General features: G+C 36.3%; 1 protein-coding gene across 6 annotated transcripts in view; it reads right to left on the bottom strand.

Moving 5' to 3' along the window:
• FRMPD2 (FERM and PDZ domain containing 2) overlaps window positions 1–16994 on the bottom strand; it is a 219170-nt gene that overhangs the window by 45365 nt on the left and 156811 nt on the right. For 4 of the 6 annotated variants that reach the window (XM_013063166.2, XM_013063170.2, XM_045068704.1 and 1 more), the window contains 2 exons: window positions 13805–13902; window positions 11210–11319 (listed from right to left, as the gene is read on the bottom strand). In XM_013063166.2, the coding sequence (XP_012918620.1) occupies window positions 11210–11319; window positions 13805–13902 (208 nt within the window). Of the gene's footprint in view, window positions 1–11209; window positions 11320–13804; window positions 13903–16994 lie in introns of those variants that run through there. The other 2 variants (XM_013063173.2, XM_045068706.1) reach the window with 2 other exon arrangements.

Here is a 16994-nt window from a genome sequence, read left to right as displayed (position 1 = left end):
GTTTGATGACCTTGGCAGTTTGAGGAGTAATAATCAGATATATTCTGGGATGCCCCTCTACTGGAATTTGTTTGACGTTTTTCTCATGATTAGCCTGTGGTTATCAGTTTTGGGGAAGATCACAGAGGTAAAGTGCCATGTTCATCATAATATATCAAGGGTACCTACTATCAACATGACTGATTACTATTGATGTTGACCTTAATCACCTGCTGTAGCTGTGTATCATGTTTCCCTACTATAAAGTTACTCTTTTTACCCCTCTTTCCATACTGTACTCTTTAGGAAAAAAATCACTATGTACAACCCACACCTAAGGGGTGGGGAGTTTTGCTCCATTTACTTTAGAGTGGAATATCAACACAATTTATTTGGAATTCTTCTTCATGGGAGTTTTGCTTCTTCTCCCCATTTATTTACATATTCAATTATTTGTTTATATTAGTATGGACTCACAGATATTTATTTTATATTTTGAGTTAAAATCCAATGCTACATTGCATAGGTGCTCAAAATTTTCCAGCTATGGCCAACTAAAATAAGAAAGTATTGTAAACTGAATGTAAATAAAAGCACATCAAAATCTCAGGAATATTGCTAAAGCAGTACTATTCACAGCAAAAGCTGTTGTATTAAATGCTTATATTAGAAGAAAGAACTTAGTGAAGAAATCAATCAAATCAATAGGAAAAATACTAAAAATAATAGTGAAATCAAAAGCTAGTTCATGGAAAAGATCAATAAAAAGTTAAATACCATGTGGTTTCACTCATAGGTGGAATTATATGGTTTCACTTATTTGTGGAGCATAACAAATAGCTTGGAGGACATGGGGAGATAGAGAGGAGAAGGAAGTTGGGGGAAATTGGAAGGGGAGGTGAAAAACAATCTGAGGGTTTTGAAGGGGCAGGAGGGGTGGGAGGTCGGGGTGCCAGGTGGTGGGTATTATAGAGGGCACGGATTGCATGGAGCACCGGGTGTGGTGCAAAAATAATGAATACTGTTATGCTGAAAATAAATTATAAATAAATAAACAAATAAGAAACAAGACAAGGAAGTATATAAGTAAAAATAACAAAACATTTGAATAGAAAGCACAAACTGGTGGTGGCCAGAGGATGGAGGCTGAAATAGATGAAGGTGCTTAAGTGAAGGGGCGGAAGCTGGGAGGTTGGGGGAACCAGGTGGTGGATATTAGAGAGGGCATGGATTGCATGGAGCACTGGGTGTGGTGCAAAAACAATGGATACTGTTACACTGAAAAGAAATAAAAAATTAAAAAATAAATAAATAAAAACAAAAAATAAATCACAAACAAAAAAAAAAAAAAGAAGGAGAAGAAGAAGGACAAACTTCCAGGTACAAAACAAGTAAGTTATGGAGATAAAATGTAAGCATAAGGCATATAGTTCAATAAGACAATAATAACGTGTGGAGACAGTGACTATACTTATTGCTGTGAGCACTTAGTAATATACAGAACTGTTGAATCACTGTATTGTACACCAGAAACTAATATAACATTGTACATTAAGTATATGTTTATAAAAAATAAAAAATTATATTAAAAAAAACTTAAATAAATAAATAAATAAATAAAATAATAATAAAAATAAATAAAGTAGCACTGAATTTAAAAATTTAATAAATATCTAACCAAACTGATTAAAAAATAAAAGAGAAAAAGCACATTTTACCAAATCAAGAATAAAAGAGAGGGCATCAATTCAGATATTATAGATATTGGAAAGTTAATAAGGGAACATTATGAACAATTCTAGTTCCATAAATCAGACAACTTATATTAATGAGACAAACTGCCAAGGCTCATCAAAAAGAGAGATGATCTAATAGTCCTTTATCAGTTAAAAACACTGAAGACTGCTATAAGCTGAGTTGAGTCCCCCTAGAATTTTATGTTGAAGTCCTAACCTCTAATAACCCAAAATACAACTATATCTGGAGATACGATTTTTAAACAGGTAATAAAATTAATGAGATTATTTGGGTGTACCCTAACCCAATATGACTAGTGTCCTTATGAAAAAAGATAATGGGATCCAGATACCACACAGAGAGAAGATGGCCATCTGCAAGCCAAGAAGAGAGGCCTCAGAAGAAATCAAAACTGCCAACACCTTGATCTTGGACTCTAGCCTTCAGAATTGTGAGAAAATAAATTTCTGTTGTGTAAGCCAATCAGTCACTAGTTTGACTAGCCAATCAGTCACTTTGTTATGAAAGCCCTAGAAAATGAATACAAATATGTATTTTAAAATTTTACAAACACATTCCAAGACCAGATGGTTTCACTGAATTCTACCAAACATTTAAGAGAGCAATAATAACAATTTTGTACAGACTCTTCCAGAATATAAAATAGAAGGAAACACTTCCAAACTAATTTTATGAGGGCAATTTTACCCAGACACCCAAACCAGCAAAAGACATCACAAAAACAAAAACCACAAATCAGACACATGAAAAAATGTTCATCATCACTAGCACTCAGGGAGATTCAAATTAAAACCACATTGAGATATCACCTTACACCAGTTAGAATGTCCAAAATTAACAAAACAGGAAACAGCATGTGTTGGAGAGGATATGGAGAAAGGGGAACCCTCTTACACTGTTGGTGGGAATGCAAGTTGGTGCAGCCTCTTTGGAAAACAGTGTGGAGATTCCTCAAGAAATTAAAAATAGAGCTTCCCTATGACCCTGCTATTGCACTACTAGGTGTTTACCCCAAGGATACAGACGTCGTGAAAAGAAGGGCCATCTGTACCCCAATGTTTATAGCAGCAATGGTCACGGTCGCCAAACTATGGAAAGAACCAAGATGCCCTTCAACGAACAAATGGATAAGGAAGATGTGGTCCATATACACTATGGAGTATTATGCCTCCATCAGAAAGGATGAATACCCAACTTTTATAACAACATGGACGGGACTGGAAGAGATTATGCTGAGTGAAATAAGTCAAGCAGAGAGAGTCATATGGTTTCACTTATTTGTGGAGCATAACAAATATCATGGAGGACAAGGGGTGTTAGAGAGGAGAAGGGAGTTGGGGTAAATTGGAAGGGGAGGTGAATTTCAAGATCTATCATGAACATAAATGTAAAAATTCTCAATAAAATGCTAGCAAATCAAATCAAACAACATATAAAAAGGATAATACACAAAGTTGGGCTTATCCCAGGAATACTAAGAAGGTTCAACATTTGAAAATCAACCACAGCAACTGACCATAACTCACCATATCGACAAAAGAAGAAAACTATGTGATCATCTCGGCAGATACAGAAAAAGCACTAAAAAAAAAAAAAAAAAAAAAAAAAAAAAAAAACAACAACCCTCAACATGCATTCATAATGAAAACTTTCAGGAAATTAAAACTGGAAAGAATTTCCTTAATATGACAAAAGATATCCACAAAAATCCTACAACTAACATTATACTTAATGATGAAAAACAAAATGTTTCCCCCCAAAATGAAGTCTGCTCTTTCTATTCTTATTCAACATTGTACCAAACGAAACATCCCAGCTAGTGCAATAAGTTAAGAAAAAGAAATGAAAAACATATACATTAGAAAAGTTAAAAAATAAAACTGTGAAAAGAAGGGCCATCTGTACCCCAATGTTCATAGCAGCAATGGCCACAGTCGCCAAACTGTGGAAAGAACCAAGATGCCCTTCAACGGACGAATGGATAAGGAAGATGTGGTCCATATACACTATGGAGTATTATGCCTCCATCAGAAAGGATGAATATCCAACTTTTGTAGCAACATGGACGGGACTGGAAGAGATGATGCTGAGTGAAATAAGTCAAGCAGAGAGAGTCAATTATCATATGGTTTCACTTATTTATGGAGTATAAGAAATAGCACAGAGGACATCGGGAGATGGAGGGGAGGAGGGAGTTGAGGGAAATTGGAGGGGGAGATTAACCATGAGAGACTGTGGACTCTGAAAAACAATCTGAGGGTTTTGAAGGGGTGGGGGATGGGAAGTTGGGTGAGCCTGGTGGTGGGTATTATAGATGGCACGGATTGCATGGAGCACTGGGTGTGGTGCATAAACAACAAATTCTGGAAGACTGAAAAGAAATTTAAAAAATAAAAAATTTATTAAAAAAAAAACTGTGTCTATTCACAGATAACATTATTGTCTACATAGGCGAATTCCAAAAAAGAATATGCAAAACACCCCTAGAATTACAAGTGAATTTAATAGGTAAAAGGATACAAGAACAATGTAAAAAAAAACTAATCATATTCTTATATATCAGCAATGAATGATGGAAGTTAAAGTATTTTTTTTATTTTTTTTCAATATTTTATTTATTTATTTGAGAGAGAAAGTGGGAGTAAGAGAAAGTGAGAAAGCCCAGAGGGAGAGGGAGAAGCAGACTCCCCACTGAGCAGAGAGCCTGATGCAGGGCCTGATCCCAGAACCCTGAGATCATGATCTCTGAGCCAAAGGCAGCCTCTTAACTGACTGAACCACCCAGGATCCCAAAAGTATTTTTAAAGTCCCCTTAATAATAGACCAAAACACAGAAGATACTTAGATAAAACCGTAACAAAATATGTACAAGATTTTTATGTTTAAAACTATGAAATGCTAATTACTGATGAAAGAAATCAAAGCAGGCCTAAACAGAGTGAGAAATGCTTCTGTCAGAGAACACAATAATGATCCCATTGAATTAGAAGTTGAGAATGCCACTAGGCCATTTTAGGTTCCTCATCCTTACTGAATTAACAGGCAAAGATGGGTTACTATATTGCTTGATACAACTAATTCTAATTATCAAGGGGAAATTGGGTTTCTGTGAAATAGTAGGGGTAAGAAGGAGTATGCCTAGAATGCCAGTGAACTAGACTGCCCTTACAGTGATTAAAGTCAATAGAAATCTATAATAATTAAATTTAGAGAAGACTGTTACTAGTTTAGACCTCTCAAGGATGAAGGTGTGTCACCCTACCAGACAAGGAACCACAACCAACTGCGGTGCTTGCTGAGGTCAAAGAGAATATAGAATGGGTAGAAGAAGGCAGTTCTACCAGATATAACCTTGCAACCTTGCATAAATGAGGACGTAATAGTTACGAGTAAATCTTCCTTATTCAATATAAATATCTGATTTTATATATAGAGATATATATTTATCATATACATTTAAATTCATAATTTATCCAAATATTTTTGTTTTCTTTTACAGAATATTAAAGGGGAGTATTTATCAGCTGAAGAAGAAAGACATCACTCAAAGACCAAAAAGGAGATTTTTTATATCCTTTTTTGAGGACAGGGTGTGAGTGTGTTTTCAGTTACCCATAGGTTAACTGTATGATCACAGATAGAAGAATAATGATTTTATTTGGAGATTAGGCATGGTTTAAAGAGATGTGTATGGTTGTCAAGTTAACAAAAGATGGACTGTGGTCACTTTGCAATATGTCAACACGGCTAGGCTAAACTACTTCTCCAAGAATTCTATTTCCCAAATGTTTCCAGTTAAGATGGTTGATAAGAGAGGTTCTTATGTCAGATTTTGGAAGGTGAAGCAATAGTCATTTTTTAATTCACACACACAATACCTGATCTCCAGACACACCTCATTCTTCACATAGAAGGAAAAACTTAGTATCATAAAATGCCGATATTTCCCAAATGAATATAAATGTCATGCCACTCTCATCTGAATTTCAAAAGGGTTTACGTGGGTATACATGCACCCCGATGTTTGTAGCAGCATTATCAACAAGAGCCAAATTATGGGAAGAGCCAAATGTATACCGACTGATGAATGGATGGAGAAGATGTGGTATACATACACACACACACAATGGAATGTTACTTGGCCATGTTAAAAAGAAAGAAATCTTGCCATCTGCAAGGAAGTGGATGGAGCTAGAGAAGATGATGCTAACAAAAATAAGTCAGTGAGTGAAAGACAAATACCGTATGATTTCACTCACATGTGGAATTTAAGAAACAAAACAAAAGAACATGGGAGGAGTAAAGGAGCAGCAAACCGAGAAGTAGACTCTTCACCATGTAAAACAAACTGAGGGTTATTGGAGGGAAGGTGGGGGCGGGGATGGGTTATATAGGTGATGGGATTAAGGAGAGCATTTCTTGTGATGTGCTGTGTTGTATGCAACTGATGAGTCACTAAATTCTACAACTGAAACAAATATTACACTGCATGTTAACTAACAAGAATTTAAATAAAAATTTGGGGAAAGAAAAAAACAAAAAAACAAAAGGGTTTACATGGGAATGAACAAAATAATTTAAAACGCCATATGTAGCAATAGCCCAAACAGCCTGTAAAATTTTTTGACTGAAGTATAATTGACATACAGTATCCTATTAGTTTTAGGAGTAGAGTGATTGGTGTCTTTATATATTATGAGATAATCCCCATAATAAGTCTATTTACCATCTGTCATCAAAGTTATTACAATATTATCACCTACATTCCCTATGCTTTATATTACATCCCATGATCTGTTTATTACTGGAAGTCTGCACCTCTTAATACCCTTTACATTCATTTTTTTTTTTTAGAAATTAAGGGAAGATTTGTCTTTCTAGATATTACTTACAACCTCTATAATCGCAACAGAATAATATGTCCACAGGAACAAACAAGACAATCAGTGGAAAAGTTTGGAGAACAGAAAAGGACCCAAACACTTTTGGGAATTTAATATGTGATAAACATATATTTAAATTTAATTGGGAAAGTGGCTTAGAGAATGGTGCTGGTTTAATTGTCTAGTCCATTTTCTACATGTCCACTATACTTAGCAATTAACAGCAGACAGATTAATGACCTAGGTAAAACTGAATGAATGAATGAGTGAATGAATGAATGGATGAATGAATGAAAATTCTGGGAGAAATTTAAGAGAGTATTTGCACATTCTTCTAGTAAAGGAATTTCTAAACACTCTAGAAACCCACAATGGTTATGAAGGTTTTCTTTCTTAGGTATGGAGCAGGAGAAGAGTTTATATTTATCAGACAGACAAGATGTTAGGATTTCCAAAATGTAAAGAGTTCCTACAAAATAATAAGACAAAAATGGTAAAGGATACAAATATGCAAATGAAAGAGGCTAATAAACAAACAAGATACTCGTTCTCATTAGTCATCAGGACAATGTGAATTACAGTAACAAGGAACTGTTATTTTTATTCATCAGATTGGCAAAAGCTGGGAAAAGGGCTATCTAGTGGTGATAAAAATATGGGAAATTGGGCCCTTCAAAACAGCTAGAGCAAGAATAAATTGCTCTAACCTCTGGAAAGGAGTCTGATATTATCTATTTAATACAAAATGAATATATACCTTGACTTATCAAGGGAATCTAACAACAAAAAAAAAAAGCACTGGTACATAGGAAATATGTATAAGAATACATGTTACAGATTATTAATGGGAAAAAAATCAACAGGAGAATGGCTTAGGATAGGATTTCCAGAAGATGGAAAAGAATTCAGATTAAAAAAAAAACTTAGTATCTTGCTGAAGGCTGAATGTGGCCTAATGTGAGAGCATGGAATTTCGGGAAGCCACAGATACTAGAGTTTGCAACACCCTTGCAGACTCAGTAGGCCTCCAACTGATGCTCAGAAACAAAGAAAGAAAGAAAGAAAGAAAGAAAGAAAGAAAGAAAGAAAGAAAGAAAAAGAAATGACACAGCGTTGTGTCATTTGGAAGGAAATGGAAGGAATCCCTCAGTGGCAAAGGCTTAGAGAAGAGTTACTGCCACTGTGGAAAATGTAAAAAGTCCCATTTGGACCTACCGTCTCCCCAGAGAACAAAATCTTCAGCTGAAGGAGGACGAGCAGCAAACTCTGTTGTGCACAGGTGAAGAACCAATGCAGTTAGAAATAGCTAAAGAAAAACACTCTCCTCCGGGAGGAAAGGCAGGAAACGTCCAGGACCCTATACCGATACTATCATCAGTGTCCTACCACTAAGCAAGGAACAGGAAATTCTCCCACAGTAAGCCTGCCAAAAATACAAAGCAGAATTGGAATGTCACAGCGAGGAGAGATAGCATCACGGACAAAACTCTCTCCCCTGAAAACCAGGAACAGAGAACTTACCAAAGGCTGAGTCTGGACTATGACCACAAAGAACTCTGCCCTCCTGGGCAGGCCAGCCAGTACCAGGCTACCACTAGAGCATGAGTGTGGGGAAGAGCCCTTCTGAACCACAGGTGCACCGGGAAGGCTTAAAGTAAGGGCAGAACAGGAAGGTGAAGAGAAACCCTCTAGCATTGCAGTTACCACCCTAGGCACAATTTAAATCTTGACACATTTTTAAGTCAAAAGTTCACATAGCCACGGTCGCCAAACTGTGGAAAGAACCAAGATGCCCTTCAACGGACGAATGGATAAGGAAGATGTGGTCCATATACACTATGGAGTATTATGCCTCCATCAGAAAGGATGAATACCCAACTTTTGTAACATGGACGGGACTGGAAGAGATTATGCTGAGTGAAATAAGTCAAGCAGAGAGAGTCAATTATCATATGGTTTCACTTATTTATGGAGTATAAGAAATAGCACAGAGGACATCGGGAGATGGAGGGGAGGAGGGAGTTGAGGGAAATTGGAGGGGGAGATTAACCATGAGAGACTGTGGACTCTGAAAAACAATCTGAGGGTTTTGAAGGGGTGGGGGATGGGAAGTTGGGTGAGCCTGGTGGTGGGTATTATAGATGGCACGGATTGCATGGAGCACTGGGTGTGGTGCAAAAACAATGAAGGAAAATAAATTATGCTGAAAATAAAATTAAAGAAAACAAAACAAAACAAACAAACAAACAAAAGTTCACGTAGGTAATGAAAGCAACACAAAACCAAAATCTAACCCATGTCCCAAACATGCTAAATCAAGAACCTACACTAATGGCCTAGCAGCAGAACAGGCATGACTATTTCCAGGCATAAATTCTACTTACCTCAATCTCTACTTTTCTACACCCCAAATCAACACCCTACCAAACTTTACAAGACATACAAGAAGCAGCAGCAGCAGTGACAAAAGACGTCAAAAAAAACCAAGGCAATTCTACAGGAAAAAACTTAGATATGACCCATGTGTTAAAATCATGAGAGAGGAAATTCTAAATAACTCTGATTAATATGTTTAAGCTCTTATGGAAAAAGTGGACAAACTATGAACAGATACGGAATTTGAACAGAGATGGAAACTAGAAGATAAAGTCAAATGTAAATTTTCTCACTAGAAAACTTTGTAAGATGGGCACCTCAGTCTGCCTTCAGCTCAGGTCCTGACCTCAGGGTCCTGGAATCAAGCCCCACATAGGGCTCCCTGCTCAGCCAGAAGCCTGCTTCTCCCACTGCCTCTGCCCCTCCCCCCCACTCATGCCGGCTTGCGAGTACACTGTCTCTCAAATAAATAAATAAATAAATACTCTGTAGGAAAGCTAAAGAATGTTTTCAAGTGGGCTTATTTATTAGTAGACTAACAAAGCTGAGGAAAGAGTAAATAAATTTGCAGATGAGTTGGTAAAAATTATCTTAAATAGAAACACAAAGAAAAAAGAGTAGGAGGAAAAAAGATAAAATGAATACAGGTACAGCCCCTTTGGAAAACAGTCTATCAGTTATAGACTTTTGACTCAGAAATCCCACCCCTAGATAGATTTACTTTAAAGAAATGGAAAAGTAGATTTACACAAAACCAGTATGTGAATGTTTGTAGTGCTTTTATACATAATTGTCAAAATGTGGAAACACCCAAATGTCCCTCAACTGCTGAATGGATAAACAAACTGGTATAGCCATACAATGGAATGCTATTTAGGAAAAAATAATTAAATACCAATAAAAACAACAGTAGAAACAAATACCAAGCACTGCTCCAAGTGAAAGAAGTGGCACATGAAAGGCACATATTTATGATTCTGTTTATATGACACTTCGGATAAGACAAAGCTAACAAGAACAAGATCAGATTACTGGTTGCCAGGCACTGACAGTGGGGTGAGGGAAGACCGACGACAAAAGACGGACGACGAGAAAGATGAAGAATGAAGGAAACTCATCTTGATGGTGATGGTAGACCTTTGTCTATAACCTCACAGAACTGCATGCTGAAAGGATGAATTTTACCATATGTAAATTATACTTTAGTATTTAAAAAGTATTTTCTTGTAAACTATTTTTGTGTCAGACTGTATATTAATAATTAGAGTGTGAGATTGCCCTAATTAGATTTGACATTTTCCAAATTTAAAAGTCATTAGAGAAGATTTTGACACTCAATCTAATGTTGAAATGCATGTTCTCTATAATTCTCTTTTTTTTTAAAGATTTTATTTATTTATTCGACAGAGAGGGATCACAAGTAGGCAGAGAGGCTGGCAGAGAGAGAGGAGGAAGCAGGGTCCCTGCCCAGCAGAGAGCCCGATGCAGGGCTCGATTCCAGGACCCCGAGATCATGACCTGAGCCGAAGGCAGAGACTTAACTCACTGAGCCATCCAGGCACCCCAGGGTTTTTTGAAGTATGGGATTTCCCCTACCTCACACACAAATGTTACATATATAGAAATTTAAATGTTTTTATTTTATAATTTTTATAACTTATATATGTATAAATCTAGATATGTTCATGGTTATATTTCTGTTTACATTATATACAGATGTAAATACATATACACACAAAATTTTTAATATTCTTCAGTATTATGATTTATTTTTTATACACATCTGTATTTTCTTTTTTCCTTACAACATATGACTATGTGTTATCAAAAATGTTCCTATTTTATTTATAAAGTATATACTGTGCAACAAATTAAAATTAAGAAAATGAGGAAGCAGATCATAATGCAAGTCTACAAAAATCTCTAATTCCTAGTATGAGAAAATATAAATAGCTCATTTTATTAAGCTGACATTGATATATTAAAATACTCAAAGAAAGGGAGAAATTTACCCTTACGAAGGTGGGATGTGGAGCATTTTCTTCATTCTTAAAAAAAAAAAAAAAAAAAAAAAACCTAGGAAACCATGCTTTCCCCATCTAAAAAAGTTTTTCCCAGCTCTTTCCTGCATTCATATTAGAAATGTCTTCGTTCCTACCTCTGAAATACAGCCTCTTCAAGAATGTGCTAATAGCAATAGGATGAGGTCGTACCGGCAAGCTGAGGTGGGACAGTCCGGGACGGTCCAGGAAGCTCTTCATCCTCACTGCTCCACTTGTCTCTGAGAAACAAGCCACCCGTGGCCAGGGTGCCCTCACTCTCACTAGAAAAGAAATTTATGTATTTGCTCATGGTTTCAAAGAATATATACATTTATGAAAGACTCTCTGGTAATCTGTATTAATGAATGTGTTGACACCCATCTCCATTTTAGTTCAGCTCTGTACTTCTGTCGTCTGCCCCTGGAGAGGGCCCACTTCCACAGAGATCATGCCCAAGTCCCAACGTCTGATCACAAACTCCATCCCTTCCCACATTTGCCTGGCTTGCAAATTAGGCATGTTGGATCAACTAACGTCCTTTACCTCGGCTACAGAAAGAAAGTACTGAGGCCACCGGGGTCTCTGATATCAACAGAAAGCCATCTGGAAAACACGGGCAGGTCTCAGTCCAGCTTCCTCTACCTTTCTTCCATGGTAGCTAATTCTGAACCACCATGCTCATGTAGACCCTATCTTAATTCTCTGCCTTCGTAAAAATGTAGCCCCTTCTCGACAATGAAAGCCAGAAAGCAAGAACACGTTCAACATACTTTAAAAAATGTGTGCTTAGTTACACCAACATTTTCAATTATTCCTTACTTTCTCCCTGATCAGAATTAATTCTTCCACATTCAACTCCAAGCCTTCTGTCTCCTAGACAATTTTTTCTAAAATTATCTTTTTCATATATATATATATATAATCTCCCCCATGTATGAATTCTTCCAAACGTAAGAATACTTGATTCCCCCGATCTTAAAAATGGAAACCCTTTTCAACTTTCTTTCAAACACTAGCCCTACTGTCTTCCTGTTCCTTTCCAGTTTCTCCCTGCTCCATTTACTTGCTGCACTGTCATTTGCAACCCCACTTAACAGAAGCCTCTTAATGTGATTTCTGGTTCTAATCTCTGATGTCTAGAGAAAACTCTCCCTAAATTCAAATTTAATTCTACCCGCTCACCAGCTTCAGGAAAAACCCAGGCCCCTCACAGAAGTTTAAGTTAGTGGCAATCTGGCCCCTTCCTACTTTTTCATCGTCATGCCTACTAATCTCTTTTGTGCATCTTATGCTTTAACCAAATAAATGCCTTTCTTCTTTTGCTTCTGTGAGTCATTTCAAGTTTCTTATTCGTTCCTCTTCTCATCTTTTTTTTTTTTTTGGATTACTATAAATATCTAATTGTTGCCCATTTCTTGCCAGATATCATCCACCTTGCTACCCACAATCCTCTTCCTAGATGGGTAGACAGACATATGCATGAATACAACAAGAAAAATTCCACCTGTACTTCCTCCTAATGCTAACAAACTGACTAAAATATGCACTCCTTGGTTTCATGTATATCAAGCTCCTTTACACTCTGACCCACATTATATTTTTGGCTCTACCTCTTATCGTCCCAAGCTTCCTGGCATTCAAATTCACAGGTACCCTAGAGCTCTTAACACATAATAACTCTCACCATTAATAAGATATTTTCACAACTTATCTTTGTTTAAACCTCTCCCAGCTTGACATTTTCTTCCCTCCCTTTTCCCCTGCTAGATTTATACTTAAGATCCTAAATCCAAATAAATATCCTAAATATTTTTTATTCAAATAAAGTGGTGATAAACTCTCCCATCCATATTTCTGTCTTCTGTATTCACAATCCCTGGACTTTGGCTCTATAACAGTACTTATTATATCGTATTTAAATTTGTCTTTTACATATCTGTTTCCCTAATTAAATTATAAACTAAAGGGCAAGAACTGTGTAATATTTTACATTTTAATACAATGCTTAGTATATAATTACCATCTAATAATTGGTATATACCATTAGTATATAATAGGATCTCAAATGTCTTTTGAACTATAATTTATTTGTTCATTTAATGCACTTTTGAAAGTTGCATATGCAAGTTTTAAACTATCTGCATTATTATGCAGTGCTATTCCAGTCACTACAGCTAACATGACTTATAAATCTCTATATAGAAATATGGCTCATTAAGATGTTCTCTTCTTTGATATGATTTTGCATGTCACACCTAAATTTGAACATTTTTATAAGCATGAATGCTATTGTTTCTTTTGTTTTTCCTAATGGAAATTTACTTTTCTCTTGGTTCTTTAAATATTTTCATACATAGTACCAAGAATTCATCATCTAACAGTTCTATTGTTTCTAGCACATTATTTTCTTTCTTGGAAATCCATATAATTTCTAGTGGAATTAATTGTGTCCTGTGCTTTACTTTACCTCAAGCATAATGCCCTCTCCAAAGCTCCCAACACATTTACAAAGACTCTGGAAATGTATAATTGTTGAGTTGACTGAGAAATTAAACTCTTTAGGAATATCTTCTTCTTGTGTTAATACCATATTTATGAGGTCATAAATGCATCCTATTTCTAGCAAAATCAGGTTGTACTTACTACAAAGAATTATCTCTTGAGAAACTAATCAAACATTTGAGGGTTGTTTATTCATGGTCTCCACTGAGAGGGCTATGAGCATGAATGAACAGAAAGCTCACTAAATAAGTATATTGGTTATACCTTTCTGTAGCATCTTTAAAAAGATCATCGTAATTACTGTGTTGGAAATTCTGAACAGGGAGTTTTACCTTCTCTGAGCCACCTGCATTTTCCAAAACCTACAGGAATAAGAATGAAAAGAAAATCATGGCTATGATTTTAGGAATGTGTAGTTTAAAAGAAATGTCTAGTTTCTATAGCTTCTTATGAAGAATCTTCAATAATAGAACTAAAACCACAGTGGGTGTGATTTCTACTTCTAGAAAATCACCTGAAATGTACTGCTCCCTATTAAATATTTTACAACCTGTCAAAACAAAAGAGCATAAAGTACTATGCACACACAAGTGAATTTTTATTGAATCACCCAAGTTATTTTCTAAAAGTTGATAAAAATAGGCTTCATTTTTTATCAAAAAAAATTATCACTGTAACCCAGAGAAGGCTCTTATCCTTGGTTTACTGTAAATACAAAATTCTTAGCACTGTATTTATCTTTATTTTAGTGCTTATGTAATCTAGTCCAGTAATCCATCTCTACCATGGGATTCCGTACTGCCCCTTAGACTTCAGTCCATTCTGTTGCATTCAGAGTCTTCTATAATTAAAAAAAAAATTGAGTATAATTAGGGGGGAAATCACATTAAAATAAAGATTCAGTAATTCTGCTTCAATTAATCCATTCATTTGATGATTCTTTTCTGAGGATCTAGTATGCACAGATACTGCTCTAAGTGCTGTGGATAAAACAATGAACAAGAGAGGCATGTGTTCTGCTGCTGCAGAGCATGTGTTCTCATGAGGAGAAAAAAATACACAAGCAAACATACAAATTACAGCTGGTGATGTTAATGCAGTCACAGAGTACGGTGACATGTAACTGTCATGTACCTAAAAGACAAAAGGAAGAGCTAAGCAAAGAGAAAGGGAAGCATCCTCAGCAAAAGAAAACAGTCATGATTTCAGAGTTATGGGACTAAGTCTCACATCAGGCTCCACACTCAGTGGGGAGTCTGTAGGAGATTCACTCCCCACCCTGCCCCTCTTCCTGTTCTCTCTCTAAAATAAATAAATCTCTAAAAAGGTAAATAAATAAATTAGGGATAACTATGTTCTTCATTTATTAAGACTTAATATCCATTAATGATATATCTATAACAATAAAATATTTTTAAATATTCTCAAAAAAAGTAAATCATACCTATCCTTAGATTGACTCCTAAGTACTATTTTTTTTATTAATTTCTTTTCAACGTAACAGTATTCTTTGTTTTTGCACCACAAGCAATACTCGATGCCATACGTGCCCTCCATAATACCCACAACCTGGCTCCCCCAACCTCCCACTCCCCGCCCCTTCAAAACCCTCAGATTGTTTTTCAGAATCCATAGTCTCTCATGGTTCATCTCCCCTTCCAATTTCCCTCAACTGCTTTCTCCTCTCCATCTCCCCATGTCCTCCATGGTATTTGTTATGCTCCACAAATAAGTGAAACCATATGATAATTGACTCTCTCTGCTTGACTTATTTCACTCAGCATAATCTCTTCCAGTCCTGTCCATGTTGCTACAAAAGTTGGGTATTCCTCCCTTCTAATGAAGGAATAATACTCCATAGTGTATACATGGACCACATCTTTCTTATCCATTTGTCCATTGAAGGGCATCTTGGTTCTTTCCACAGTTTGGCGACCGTGGCCATTGCTGCTATGAACATTGGGGGTACAGATGGCCCTTCTTTTCACTACATCTGTATCTTTGGGGTAAATACCCAGTAGTGCAATTGCAGGGTCATAGGGAAGCTCTATTCTTAATTTCTTAAGGAATCTCCACACTGTTTTCTAAAGTGGCTGCACCAACTTGCATTCCCATCAACAGCATAAGAGGGTTCCCCTTTCTCCACATCCTCTCCAACACATGTTGTTTCCTGTCTTGCTAATTTTGGCCATTCTAACCTGGTATAAGGTGGTATCTCAATGTGGTTTTAATTTGAATCTCCCTGATGGCTAGTGATGATGAATGTTTTTTCATGTGTCTGATAGCCATTTGTATGTCTTCATTGAAGAAGTGTCTGTTTATGTCTTCTGCCCATTTTTTGACATGATTATCTGTTTTGCGTGTGTTGAGTTTGAGTTTTTCTTTTTAGATCCTGGATATCAACCTTTTGTCTGTACTGTCATTTACAAGTATCTTCTCCCAATCCGTGGGTTGCCTCTTTGTTTTGTTGACTGTTTCCTTTGCTGTGCAGAAGCTTTTGATCTTGATGAAGTCCCTAAAGTTCATTTTCGCTTTTGTTTCCTTTGCCTTTGGAGACATATCTTGAAAGAAGTTGCTGTGGCTGATATCAAAGAGGTTACTTCCTATGTTCTCATCTAGGATTCTGATGGATTCCTGTCTCACACTGAGGTCTTTTATCCATTTTGAGTTTATTTTTGTGTACAGTGTAAGAGAATGGTTGAGTTTCATTCTTCTACATATAGCTGTCTAATTTTCCCAGCACCATTTATTGAAGAGACTGTCTTTTTTCCACTGTGTATTTTTTCCTACTTTGTCGAAGATTATTTGACCATGGAGTTGAGGGTCCATATCTGGGCTCTCTACTCTGTTCCACTAGTCTGTGTGTCTGTTTTTATGCCAGTACCATGCTGTCTTGGTGATCACGGCTTTGTAGTAAAGCTTGAAATCAGGTAACGTGATGCCCCCAGTTTTCTTTTTCTTTTTCTTTTAGCAATTCGGGGTTTCTTCTGATTCCATACAAATTTTAGGATTATTTGCTCCAGCTCTTTGAAAAGTACCAGTGGAATTTTGACTCCTACATACTTTATTGCAGGTACCATTATAAATGTGATGGTGTAATCTATTACAGTAGATAATTTGATATCTGGTAGATAATTTGATATCTCCGTCTAATACGTGTCCTCTATAATACCCACCACCATGCTCACCCATCCCCTCACCCTGCCCCCTTCCAAAACCCTCAGTTTGTTTCTCCACAGTCTCTCATGCTTCATCTCCCCCTCCAATTTCCCCTGATTCATTTTTCCTTTCCTTCTCCTAATGTCCTCCACGTTATTCCTTATGAAGTAAACCTTTTAGTATTATATAGTGACCTCTAAAGCCTAATACACCTACCAACTACTGTATAATCACAAAACCACATATTTTATATTACATAATTTTATATTTGTTCTACTTTAAATATTTTAAATTT

Source organism: Mustela putorius, unplaced genomic scaffold (genome assembly GCF_011764305.1).
Source record: "Mustela putorius furo isolate JIRA1106 unplaced genomic scaffold, ASM1176430v1.1 tig00003909_pilon_pilon_pilon, whole genome shotgun sequence".
NCBI lineage: Eukaryota > Metazoa > Chordata > Mammalia > Carnivora > Mustelidae > Mustela > Mustela putorius.
The sequence above is the reverse complement of the archived record's forward strand: the minus strand, read 5'-3'. Positions and strand labels throughout refer to the sequence as shown.